This window comes from Colletes gigas, unplaced genomic scaffold (assembly GCF_013123115.1).
Source record: "Colletes gigas isolate AHSC1104 unplaced genomic scaffold, ASM1312311v1 Colletes_gigas_Sc00001, whole genome shotgun sequence".
NCBI classification, from domain to species: Eukaryota; Metazoa; Arthropoda; class Insecta; order Hymenoptera; family Colletidae; genus Colletes; species Colletes gigas.
Genome location: NW_025106630.1, coordinates 11,216,208 through 11,229,659, shown reverse-complemented (window position 1 = coordinate 11,229,659; position 13,452 = coordinate 11,216,208). Strand labels below are relative to the sequence as shown.

Below are 13,452 nucleotides of genomic sequence, written 5' to 3'. Positions count from 1 at the left end.
CTCATCCCCCCGCGCGAACCAGACGGCTCGCTGTGCGCTTTGACGCGCGCGCCGACGGTCGTCATTGTCGGCTCTCAGGGTGCACAGGATGCACAAAGCACGGGGAAGGAGAGGCGGCCCGATAGAGTGGAACGCGCAATTTGCTCGTCTATGAGAAGCTTTTGCCCTTTCTGCTCACCGATGCAAACAAGAACGGAGGCAGAGCGCGCGGCTGGCAGTGGCCTCGTTCCTCGCCGCGATCCACGGGATTAGGTTAAGTCGAGGATTAATCGAGTACGCGATGCGAATTAACGTTCTCCGCGGCCAGGACGATACAGTTTCGTTCGGCTGACCACCGTTCCGAAGGCATCACGCGACAGGCGTAAATGGAATGTAATTCGTGGACGGTTACCGGGTAAACCGAGGTGTCCGATCGATCGAATTCAATCCGCAGGATTCGGGGGACACGGACAATATTCATGAATAGCCATTTATGAAACGTTCGTACATCCGACGGAGTCAGGAAATTTTAGTTATTTAATCCATATACGCGGGGAAAGTTGTAACAGAAACGATCGAGGGTCGGCGTAACGTGGTTTCGTGCTGATACGGTTAAAGAATCGAGCATAGCAATGTACTTTCAGCGTTTCCTATCCGTCTTTGTAAATGAACTCTGTGGAGAAAGAACGATCAGTCACGGCAGGAGTCAGCCATTTCGGTCAGACTTCGAAAAATCTGCGACTACTTAGAAACAAACGTTGCTCACGCATCTGGGGAAAACTATATTTCTAAAACGTGCAAAAGATGAGGTAAAACATCTAAAAAATTCAACTGTTTCCTCTTTTAAACGGAACTTTATAATTCTGTTTCGGACTATTGGAGTTCCTGACTGATTGTGAGACACTCTGTACGTACAACTGTAGTACGCGGAAAGCTCCAGAGCGAATTAGCCGAGAATGACACACATTAATTAGATGAGTGTTACTCGTTATGGCAGACATGTCAAACTCATTTCTGGCCAAGGGTCAGTTTGCTCTTCGTTATATGTCGCGCGCCGCAGATGTATAATTATTTTACGACGGGCAAAAATATTTCAAAGGCAATTTTTCACTTGTATTAATACTTTTATATATTTCGATCTTCAGGAGTATCTATTGCAACTTTCTCGTCGTCGATCAAAAAGCAATTCCTCGATATCTTAGGATGTACAAACGTTCCAAAAATTGGTCTCTTCCACCGAGTACTAAAACCGACCATTTCCCGAGGCTAGCAAACGTTAGATTCCGGCGGTGCGGAAATATTTTTCATCAAATATTTGTCGTCCGATCGACGTGCAGCGAAGAAGAGAGCCGCACGGGGCGGGAATTGGGGCTGGCGGTTGGCCCCGTTCGTGATTTCGGATTAGATTAAGCCGGACTAATCAAACCGACGAGGAAATTGATGTCCGCTGGCTAGCCTAATTTCCATCGGCGCAAAGAGAGCGTCGTCGGCGTTGAACTCTCGTTTGCAGTCGCGCCAGCGCTAGCTCGGTTCATTGAAATTTTAATCGGCCGGATCAAAGGGCCGCGCTGCAGTTCGCCGACAAGCTGTCCTTGTATATCCTTTTTTTCCCCCCACTCTCTTTGTTCGCTTTATTGCAGTGGTCGCCCAATACTTTGAAGTTCAGGTTTACGATCAATTCGCGATACGCGGCAACGCGGCGATTTTCAAGTGTCAAGTTCCCTCGTTCGTCGCCGACCACGTGGACGTGGTGGGATGGATCGATTCGAACGGCGGTAGTTACATGGCCGATGGACAATCATACGGTACATCAATCAGCATGGAGCACGGCTAGAGATTGCGTTGCGTCGAAAACCATTTCCATTTTTCTGAACCGCGGGAGACCAGCCTCCCCTTCGAATACCGCGAATCGTTCGTTTCGCCTTCGCGTGGCCGTCCATTCTTGAATTCGTGCGTACCTCGAGTTTAATGGACGACGACCACTTCGCGGTCGTCGGCAAGACAAACGTTGACATTTCACGCGATCTCCCCAGCTAACAGTTTCAACTCTTTCTCGCGATACTTTGTTTAAAACTCGCCTTGACCGAGGAACTTCGACTTTGCAAGTGTCCACGAGTAACTCACAGTATAGTATTTCTTTAGAAATATCAAGTATTAATCGTTATGCGCACCGATCATGTAGAAAGTTTGAACCAAATTAATCTCCTCTAAGAACTCGCGTTGAGAATGAATTTTTCATGTTGCAACCGATTAAATAGACTAATAGTGGTGTTAGTAAACGTATGATAAAACCAGGAGCGCAGGAATTAAGAAAAATAGCTTGGAGGATCGCACGAATTTTCGAATGGCCGTTCGCCGGCAATAAACGATCACGGCACGGATACGAGGCTGTGTGTAGATATGCGGCTTATGGTAAAACCGGAAACCGGTGTCTGGTTGCAGTTGTCGGGCAGCGGTATGCAGTGAACGTGATGGACGAACACGTCCTCCGGGGGAACGCCGCAATTATCAAGTGTCACATACCGAGCTTCGTCGCCGAATTCGTCGAGGTTGACTCTTGGATCGAAGACGAGACCACTGAAATATACCCTAGCTCCGATCACGGTACACACACACACATGCACGTTTCCACCTGGAAAATGCAGAACGTTTCGTTCTTGTTTTGTTTCTTTCTTCTCTGCGACAGCGTTATCGCGAAACTTTTCATTTCTCGCGGCCGGAAGACGTCGCGTTGTTCCGTTTAAATCGCGAAAAGGGCGCAAAGACGACCCTGCGATCGTTTCCGTTCGGTTTGGCGATTCGAAAGCGTTTCAAGGATATTCTCTGGGACGCTAACGGGATCGCTGTCCACTAATAAGCGATATCCTCTGCGATCCTGAGTGGAAATCTCTCGGTTAGCACGCGACCAAAGGAAACACGCAACAGGTACGATCGCCGTAACGCAACGTGTAAAAGGAACGATTCGTTCCGGCTTTTACGGATAAATGCACCTCGATCGAAGAGGATTTGTTAACACACTACGTCCTGGAGACGTATAAATACGCCCCGTCGCCAATGGTCGCATGTATAAATCGCAAATACAAGTCTCTGTTTGAATATTTTGGTATAATTTCAATGGACAGCGATGTGTTGACAGAATCTCAGAGATCCAGGTGAATTTTGCGGTGTAAAATTAAAAAAGTCCCAACGCGTTTCGTAACGAGTTTCCAAACGGTGAAGACGAAGGGGGGTGCTCGTCCGTGAAATTCGAAACAGACGATTTTCATACACCCTGTGCGTGGCGATCGCGGGGCGGGGGAAACGAGGCGGCGGAAATGACAAGAGACGAATGGGGAATGGGATGCAGGAAATTGCTAGGAAGAAAATATGGAGCAGGATATCGAGGCTCGACGAGCGAGAAGGGTGGAGTTATTTTCGCGGGGCGGGTAGCGTCGTCTTTCCAGAGAGTGTTCGTTCCATCGGCCTCCGCTCGTATCTCGATCGCGTTCTCGATGATCGACCGACGACGGAAATGTGTCTGGCGTGCGATGAAATCCGTTCGAAAGCCCGGATGCCCCTCGTTTCGAAAAGAAAAAAGACAAAAAGAAAAAGAATACGTGGATGCCGAACTATTCTTGAACTGTTCGTACGACGTTGACTGCCGCTGCTCGCGCTGTCCCAGACTTTTCCCTCCTTTTCCGCAACTATTCGACAGTTCCACAAAAAAAAAAATTACTCTTTCGAGCTTTTCTTTCCCCGTGTGGTTGCTAACAAAGTAAATGGGTGTTGTTGCTTGTAGTTGTTGCTAACAGCATGCGTCGGGCTCGTTCGTCTGGCAATTTTGTAACTGGAACCAGTCGTCCGGATGAACGGAACGCGAGCGTGAGATACACGCGAAGGTAAATTTTTTATTCCACGGGAAAAAGCGAACGTCGAAGTTGCTCGACGGCCCGTGAAACGATAAGGTGCGGAACGAAAGGTTGCAAAATGGAGGCTTGGACTTTTAATCCCTTCGCGCGGCCGAAAGGATCACTCGTTTCATCAATTTTCAGGATCAAATATAAAACTCGCTACATGAACGATCATTTGTACTTTTAAAGATTAATTTCTCTTTCTTATCGCTTACATTATTTCTCAAAGGCCGAAGATGGTTATTCAGGGTTAATCGATCGTTAAGATGATGCGTCGCGAATATTATACAACGGGATCAAGCGTTCCGCAAGTAGTATGCAAATCAGGCGGGGACGTTTGCTTTCGCGAGTGCTCGAATCGAACAAAATGAACACGAGGCATCGAATTAATATTCATGAATAAATATCGAGCCCGATCTCATCAGTAACCACGGGACATCTAAACCGTCGCGAAAGGGGTTAAAAGGATTAAAGGGAATGCCGTTGATCGTTGGGCGATTCAAGCCGGTCTGGTTGCTTCTTACAACGTTTCACGGACATCCGGCGAACAATGGATGCTCCGGTATTCCCTTGGCTGTTGCTTGACGAACGGGTCTGTATTGCCAAGCGATTCGTCGAACGATGAAAGCACGAGATAGATACAGAGTCCGTCGCTATTCAACGTTCAACGAACCTGGCCAAGTTAGTAGAAGGTAATAGAGCTGCATGCGGGCCAATGTATTAATCAAGACGGCATTGTACTCGTCGACACACGGTTATGTGCCAACGTGGAGAACGAGTATCGTGCGGTCGTCGGGATAATTGAATATTTCTGATTGCCCGAGCCATCGGAGCTCGGAGCCGTAAAATATCCAGCTCTTCTATTAAGCTGTTCCAATACCGATACGATTGGAACTGTTCCGTTTGATAAAGTCAATTATCCCGGGGTAGAAAGTTACACGAGAGAGATCAAGAGCGGCGCGAATTAATCTGTGTGCTTTCCTTTGTGGCTTGTGGCCGCGCGAACAGACGGGAAATACTTGGTGCTGCCTTCCGGTGAACTCCACATTCGCGACGTTGGACCCGAGGATGGATACAAGACCTACCAGTGCCGTACCAAGCATAGACTCACCGGAGAAACAAGATTATCCGCCACGAAGGGACGTCTCGTCATTACCGGTAAGTGGCAAGCACAACGATCGATCACAATTCATCGCGATCGAAATCACGATTCCGATTCGTTCGTTTGTCGCGCTGGTATCTCTTTCAAACATCGAACGATGAACGGTAGACTCACCGTGTTTGTTTCTGATAGAAATCGGAATCGTGGTTCCGGAGTTTCGAACCTGGATATCACTTTCTCTTTGCAACGAAATCACGCGTTGATTCTGTTCGTCTTTCATCGACTTGCATTCTTTCGAGCGAAACTCGTACACGGAGCAAATAATCTTGCGATTAAATTCTTCCTCTAGAGGAGATATCGAATCGATTATAATACGATTGTCTGAAGAGTCTCGTAGAGATCCGTCCGGGTTCGAAACTGTTAACCGAGGCAATTGATTTTCCGGCGAACGAAAGTGTAACAGTTCGAGCACGCGAGCTGTTGAATTAATTCAAGAGTAACGCTTAGTTTCGATATCAACGCGTCTTGGAAAATCAATCGTCTTCGGATACGTAGCCACGTCGATGTACGTGCAATCACTTGGACCAACGAGCTTGATCGCGTTAATAACTAAAAAGACTCGTTTGTTTTGACGTTCGAATGGGCACAAAAGTTGATTCGTTGAAAAGGATCAAGCTCGTTGGCAAACCTGAATGCTGGGACAGGGTACCCCTGCGGGCACGCGCCACCGCCCGCCCATAATTCGACTCTTGGCATGATCGGTTTCGGATGAACATCTCAAAAAAGAAGCAACGAAAATGTGCTGAAAGAGAAAGACAAAATTTTTTTTTTTACGAACATTCTTCCGACGCTTTGCGGCGCCCTCACGCGATCTCCGGGCTCTGTCCTTCGCTCTCGCGTGGTAAGTTGAACGTCATTGTAATATTTCACAACGACTGAACGTCGAAGATCGAGACGGTCGCGATCGCGCGTGGAATAGATGTGATGCTCAATGCAGCTGTCAGCTTTTAACGTCGTCGTATCTCGTTTCGTGAGCTCTCGACAGCCGTGTATGAACCGCGGTATCGCGACGAATCTCAGTGACGTACACACAGCTTCGTTGGGTACAGAACTATTCTACCGTCGAAGCTATCGGTCAACGATGGGCGACGATAGCGATCGGCGGTCCAAGCCGCCCTGTTCGAACCATGCCGATTCTATCGGCTCCGGTCGCGTTCGCAAGACGCGCGATAGAATCGAGCAAATGGGATAACGATGGCCAAGATAGAGTAACAAGAATCAAAAGCGCCGACGAGGGGTTCCGTGCAGGGGGCCCACGCGCCACAGACGACTCCGCGGTCACGAACAGTGTGTTTTTCGTTGTGAAACAGAACCGGTGGGAAGCGTACGGCCAAAGTTTCCTTCGATGGACAACATAAACGGACTTTCGACGGAATCGAAAGGCAGTTTACCGCTTCTGTGCCCTGCACAAGGATACCCGGTACCGGTAAATAGGTACGATATCTCTGATCACTGATGCGCGGAATGAGCTTTCGCACGATCGAACGAAAAGGGACCCACGACCGAGGGCTGTTTGGAGAATGGTGGAAGGGTTTCGAGAGACGTTCCCGCAAAGATTTCTTGCATCCACTCCTATCGCACCATACGTTAGAAGCACGAAAACATCGTCCTAGAATCATCTTCAGAGATCGTTCCAAGCCATCCGAACACCAAAGTCGCGATTTAATTACCGCATGAACGATAGAAAGAGCGGTAATTGGAACGGCTTGTTTCCCTCAGGGGTTCCCCGTTCGTCATACAGCCAGATTATCACGCGAATCCTTACTCGTGTATCCTTCAGAACCCGTGGGCAGCGTCCGTCCAAAGATCCCATCGACGGACGACATACGCGGATTCAGGACGCCGGTCGACGGATCACAGGCTTTGCTGTGCCCTGCGCAGGGGTTCCCCGTTCCCTCGAACAGGTAGAGACTCGACGAATAGAAACGCGTGCGCGCTAGATCGGTCCTGGAAACCGAACTTCCTGTTTAATTGCATAATCAGAGCCGGTCGGCAGCGTCAGGCCGAAATTCCCGACCATCGACGACTCCAGGAGTTTCCGAACGGTCCAGGACGGCTCGGCCACCCTCCTCTGCCCCGCTCAGGGGTTCCCTGTCTTGGTGTTCAAGTAAGTTCCAACGCGTCACGGTCGGTTCTATCTTTTGTTCTTTTATTTTTCTAAATTTTTCCTGGACACTCGATCGCAGAACCCGTGGGAAGCGTCCGGCCCAAATTTCCATCCGTGAGCAACATAAACGGTCTGACGGTGGCCTTTAATGGGACGCTGCCGCTTCTCTGTCCCGCGCAGGGATTTCCGGTGCCGAGTCATAGGTACTGTCTTCAGTCAGATTTGCTTTTAATCCCCCAGGTGAGATTCTGATTCTCCCTTCTGAACTGGTCAACAGCAGGTACCCTTTGCGATGTTTTTTTTTTTCAAGAAACTACGAGATATTGCAATCCATAATTTCATCTATATATCGAGTCATCTGTAGAGAAGGTTTACAAACTTTTCGACCGCGAATAGTATTACAAGTGTTCTCGGTTTTTCCGTTCGGGGATGAAAGTACGAGTATACTAGTGAGCGGTCGCCAAAGCGTTAATTGTGTTTCCGCGAGTCGGTGCCCAAAGGGGTCCCCCATCCCGCGTCCAATTTAGCAGTCGGTTCCGGCCGCGTGAACGCAATTTGATAACGTCCCAGAGCCGGTGGGCAGCGTGAGACCGAAGTTCCCGACCATCGACGACACCCACGGATTCCGTACGATGAAAGACGGTTCGGTGACGTTGATGTGCTCCGCCCAAGGGTTCCCTGTCCCCGTGCACAAGTAAGTCGAAGCTCGTCGAAAACCGCGAGCGCCGTAAAACTTTTCCATTCGACGACGATTCCGCAGAGCCCGTGTCGAGCGCACGCCCCAAGCTCTCCAGTACGATCAACTTGATTGGACTCTCGGCGAGGACGGCCGGAAGTTTGCCGCTTTTCTGCCCTGCCCAAGGATTCCCTGTTCCGTCTTATAGGTAGGGAGTCTGTTGACAATCTCTCTGGGAGTCGCGATTACAATTAAGGTTCCGGGGGTTAGCGTTGACGGGACGAAGCAGCTTCGAATAGTGGGGGGTTGATTCGTCGCGTTCCCCCCAGTGGGTCCCCTGTCCCTAAATCTTCCGTACGTGCTGACGCGTGTCTTCTTCCTGGGACTTGTCGCAGAACCTGTGGGGAGCGTGCGGCCCAAGTTCCCGACGATGGATAATTCTCGCGGGTTCGTCTCGAGGCTAGGAGAAACGCTGCCTCTGCTGTGCCCTGCTCAAGGATTCCCAGTACCTTCTCATAGGTGGGATACGTCTCACGCGTTGTTCTTATCTGTGGAGGTTTGCTGTTGTAAGAAAAAGGTTGATCGTGGCCCTCAACAGGGGCGTACGTAAAGCGATTCCAACTTAGAGAACAGTTGACTTTGAAGGCGTGGTCGTCGATTCACCTGTCCCGGCGTTCGATAAAGCAAATCTTTCCGACGATCGCGCGTCTGCATCGGACTTCTCTTTGCCGTAGAACCGGTGGCCACTACGAAACCGAAATTCCCGATGACGGAAAACTCGCGTACGTACACGGTTCGCTGCGATTTGCCGCTCACGCTGATGTGTCCGGCCCAGGCCTTCCCCGTTCCAGCTTTCAGGTACAGAGAACACGGAATTCTTGAGAATAGAGTCGAGAATCGATGCGCAGCTCCGTATCTAAAGAAGCCCAGACAGGCGGAAAGAGAAAATGCGGTAGTGCCGCGCGATATCTGACGCGACGTTTACCAGCGAACGCGTTTCTCGTTACCTCTTTCTTGCTATCTCCCTTAGAACCCGTCGCAAGCACTCGGCCGAAATTCCCGTCGTTGGCCGACTCGCAGACGTTCAAAGTGACGCTCGGTGGTGCGATGACGTTGCTGTGTCCTGCCCAAGGGTTTCCCGTTCCGTCCTACAGGTAACACGTACCCTTAACCTTCGACCCGTCGCGCGAATCACCAAACTTTTTCGTCAGAGCCAGCATCCAGCACGCGACCGCAATTATCCGGACCGAGCGACCTTCAACGGTTCAGCGCTTCTTCGCTAAAGAGCGTCACCCTCCACTGCCCCGCTCAAGGATTTCCGGTTCCTTTTTATAGGTAGGCAGTCGAACGCGTTAAACGCGATTCAACAACGACAAAAGCTACTCGACGCTCTTTTGATTCGCGCGAGAGAGAGGGGACACCTTCTCAAGGAGTTACTTCATCTCGTATTGCATGTTCGATAGTTTAGGCTCGCGAAATCAGTATTTATTCAACATCGTGGCTCCAGAGTTCCTGTTTACCTGTGTCGACTGTTTTTCCCTTAATTTTAATTACGATGGGCAACATTCATACTCGTAAAGAAAAATGACAAGGTTCGTCTTCACTATTTGCAAAGTATAATTGGAATAAGTAAATCGCGCGAGCTACGTATTCGAGGAAGAAGTCATCCATCGATGTCACTTCCAATCTATTAGCGCAGTTATGCAGTTTGAACTTCTTCGTACGTTCGAAATAGCCCTGAGGCCATTTTCGTTTCAGCATTCTTACATCGGGGTGGTCGTTCGTAAGGATCTTGGCCAGGGCTTTGAAATATTGTGGAAGCTTAACGCGATAGATCTTGACAAATTTTTGGACTTATTTAGCGCGCCAAGATTTTTGTGAATATAGTAATATTCCACGCGACTTAAGATACACAGAATCGAGACTAGCACCGTAGTCCAAAGATGTTAGAATTCCTACGGTATTTCCTTCGCGGCCATACGGTATCAGCAACTATGCGGGGTGTTTCGTAACACGTGGTAGCTACTTCAGAGCCGACTAGGGGCTCGAAAAGGTTCATATAAATATACGTCCGATTTAATAGGTTTCTTAACGCGATACAGAGTGTTAGAAAACGCATAACCGCGTCCCTTTATGGCGAAGGGGAGCCCCTATTCCAGCATATTCAAAGACTCTCTAGCTTCCTCTTCAAGCACGACCTTCGAGCTGTCTCGTGTTCTGTTTTTAGAACCCGCCTCGAGCAGCAAGCCACAGTTTCCATCTGTGAACGACGTCGGATTACGCGTAACGAAAGGCACAGGGTTTTCGTTGCTTTGTCCAGCTCAGGCGTTTCCAGTCGCCACGTTTAGGTAGGTCGATATATCCGTCGGCTCGGGTGCACTCGCGTTGCGAGGAAAAATAGTCCAGTTCGCCCCGTCGCGGAGCTTCGCCCTGTCCCAGTATATTAGGCACGTCGACGGAATGGAATCCGCGTCTCGGCTTCTCGGAAACGAAAGCGAACCGAGCGGTTGCCTCGGATGCTCCCTTTCGTCTGACTTCCAAAGATATTCCCCGTTCGTTGTTTCCCAGAGCCCGTCGGCTTCGCGAAGCCAAAGTTCTCGACGATCGACAAGAGCCGAACGTTCGAAGTCCCGGAAGCTCAGGGCCTACCGTTACTGTGTCCCGCCCAGGCGTATCCTGTCCCAGTCTTCAAGTAAGTTTCGCCACGAAGGCGCGCAGGGGCCGTTTGCATCCCTTAGCGATCCCCTCGTCGCAGATAAGAATTCGTTTGTCATGTGTGTGACGCAGAACCGGTGTCGAGCTCGAAACCAAAACTAACCGCCATGGACGTGAAATCGACTAATCCCAGCGCGATGCTAGGTACCATTACCACCCTACTGTGCCCCGTTCAAGGATATCCCGTGCCAGCATTCAGGTAAATCGTTTTCAGAATCGTTGGTTCGCCTCTCTGTCGCTTACGCGGGGGCAACGGGTCCTTCGTTCCTCCGTCGCCGTGAATAGTTTAATCGATATCGCGCTCTGTCGCCCCCCTTCGACGCTATCGCGGTTCAATTGTCCCCGTTTGCCCGGCGAATCGATGGCGATAATTAGCGGATCGTTATCCGGGGTCCTGTCCCAGTGACTCGGAGCAGACATTAACGCGGACGCGGTTCGATTCTTCCCGCAGAACCCGTCGCCAGCGTCAAGCCGAAATTCCCCATGACGGAAAACTCGCGCACCTATACCGCGTTCACGGTGAGACGCGATCGGCCTTTGACTTTGCCATGTCCGGCCCAAGCGTTTCCGGTTCCAGCCTTCAGGTACGCGAACACCTCTACGAACCACTCTCGGTTTACGGAACGTTTGTTATGGCAGCTTCTCTTTTTACTAAAAAATATCACTGCGTCTTCGTTTGCTGTGCTTCGGAGTTAAGATGTGAAACTATAATACTAAAATCGAGGTCTGTGTTTTCCTGGTTGGTATCGATAATTTGAAGAAATATTTAATAAGTTGCAACGTTGGTAAACCGAGAGTCGGTCGTATTTAGCGGCCCAGCTATCAGGGCGTATCGTCAGACACGGTCGAAGGAGTCACGGAACGTCGAGGGAACAGGTTTCGATGGTCTTCTATTTGCGCAGACGGGTTACCCAGTCCCAGCGTCGGGGGCGCCGGAGCATTAGCTGAAAATGATTAATTTGCCCGTCAGAACCGGTGTCCAGCGCGAAGCCAAAGTTCACGAACGCGGACATCAAAGTGGTGAGACCCACGGCGAGCTCCAGCGCGGTGTCGATGACTTGCCCCGCTCAAGGGTTCCCTGTCCCCATCACTCGGTCAGTAGCAGCTTCTCCGGCCTAATCGATTTACCTGTTCTTCCCCAGAGCCTACCTCTAGCGTAAAGCCAAAACTACCGACCAATCGTAAAGTCGAATTCGTGGACGCGAGATCGGACGGCGCGATGAGTTTGATGTGCCCGGTGCAAGGTTACCCTGTTCCACTTTCGAGGTGAGACGATATTCGATCGGGCGCATGCACACACGCTCCCGCGAACCTATATAGAATCGATACAATTTCCCAATCCTGCCGGTGTCACGGTTTCGAATGACTCGCGGCCCCGGCTTTCCCGGCCACCTGTCCGTTAATTCTAATTTCTCTCTCGCCGTCTTCGTCGTCGCTCTCCTGGTGATTCCCGACAGCGCAATATTTTCCCCAGAACCTGTTGGATTCAAGTCGCCAATTTTCTCCACCGACAACAGCCTTAGTAAATACGCGAGGCGCAGGGGCACGAGCGTGGTGCTCGCGTGCAACGCTCAGGGATTCCCCGTGCCAACCACCAGGTAATCGCTCGCGTGTCGCGCGGAAATATCGCCGGGCTCAAAGTGTTTATGGTTTTTGGCGAACGCGAGCTTCGGATCCTTATCCGGCTTCGCAGTTCTGTTGCACGTCAACGTCCACCGCGTGGTTTCGTAATCGCGAATCGATCGCCCCTCGTCCTCGAGGTCAGGGATTTTTACGAAATTGAATTAAAAAATGGATCGTGCAAGGTTAATTACAAGTTGTATTGATTTATATCGTGAACCTCGTTGAAATATAACGTGAGAACGATACGGTTCGTCGACCGCAACAGCTGGACTCGCGTGAGTCAACCGCCTGAAACGTGGGCCCCCTGCGACCTTTAATCCTTCGCGTCGGACATTTTGAAATACAGAAAATTAATACGTATTTAAAAGTTACTTAATCTAGTGTAATCTTTCACTTTGTTTTGATTTAATGGTCTGGGTTAGTATATTATCTGTGATGGGTTATCGGGGTAACAAGGAGTTTGAATAGAGACTATTAATTAACCCTCTTAAATTCGATGAAAATGGATACGAGAAGCGATCGATTCGACGCTGGGTGGGATCGTGATCTATGGAGTTTGGTATTGTTCGTAGAACCGGTCGGATTGAAGTCGCCGATGTTCTCCAACGACGATAGTCTGAGCAAATACGCGAGACGAAAGGGCACGAGCGTGGTGCTCGCGTGCAGCGCTCAGGGATTCCCCGTGCCAACGACCAGGTAAAGCGCGTCCTAAAGAGCGACGATCGAACGCGGAACGATCGATTTCAGAGCCGGTCGGAGCAAGGTCGCCCCGATTAACATCGGACGATCTGAGTCGCACGATCAGGCGATCGGAGGGTCAGCCAATCTCCATTTTTTGCGCCGCTCAGGGAAGCCCTGTGCCCACCACTAGGTAAAGGATTCACGTCGTATCGGTTATCGATTCAGTTCCGCGCCAATATAAACACCGATTCCAATGGAATTAGTTAACGGTCGCTGTCGTTTCGGGTAACAAACTATTCCTGTTCCCGTGTACGGCCGAACGGAAAGTTGCATTCCGGAATAATCGGGCGTGAAATGTTGTTTAGAGCCGGTCGGGAGCAAGGCACCAACCTTTGCCGGGGACGCGAAACTATCTCTGTTGGTACGAAGAGTAAACATGGACGTTAGTTTGCCGTGCAATGCCCAGGGCCATCCTCCTCCTCGACATAGGTATGAAACTGAGCGTGGAACCTTTGCAGCGGTCTCCGAGAGCAAAAGTGTATACCCGGCATGGAATATCGGAACGTCGCGGATACGGTGTCGATTAAAAAGTTCGCTGGGGAACCCTGTCCGAGGGACG

The 13,452-nt window shown here is 50.2% G+C and overlaps 1 protein-coding gene across 1 annotated transcript in view; it reads left to right on the top strand.

Moving 5' to 3' along the window:
- The window catches only part of LOC122395647 (Down syndrome cell adhesion molecule-like protein Dscam2), a 65,088-nt gene that overhangs the window by 15,603 nt on the left and 36,033 nt on the right, over positions 1-13,452 (top strand). The window contains exons 6-7 of the mRNA XM_043393411.1: positions 4,878-5,027; positions 7,015-7,138. Coding sequence (XP_043249346.1) covers positions 4,878-5,027; positions 7,015-7,138 — 274 coding nt within the window. The remainder of the gene's footprint in view (positions 1-4,877; positions 5,028-7,014; positions 7,139-13,452) is intronic.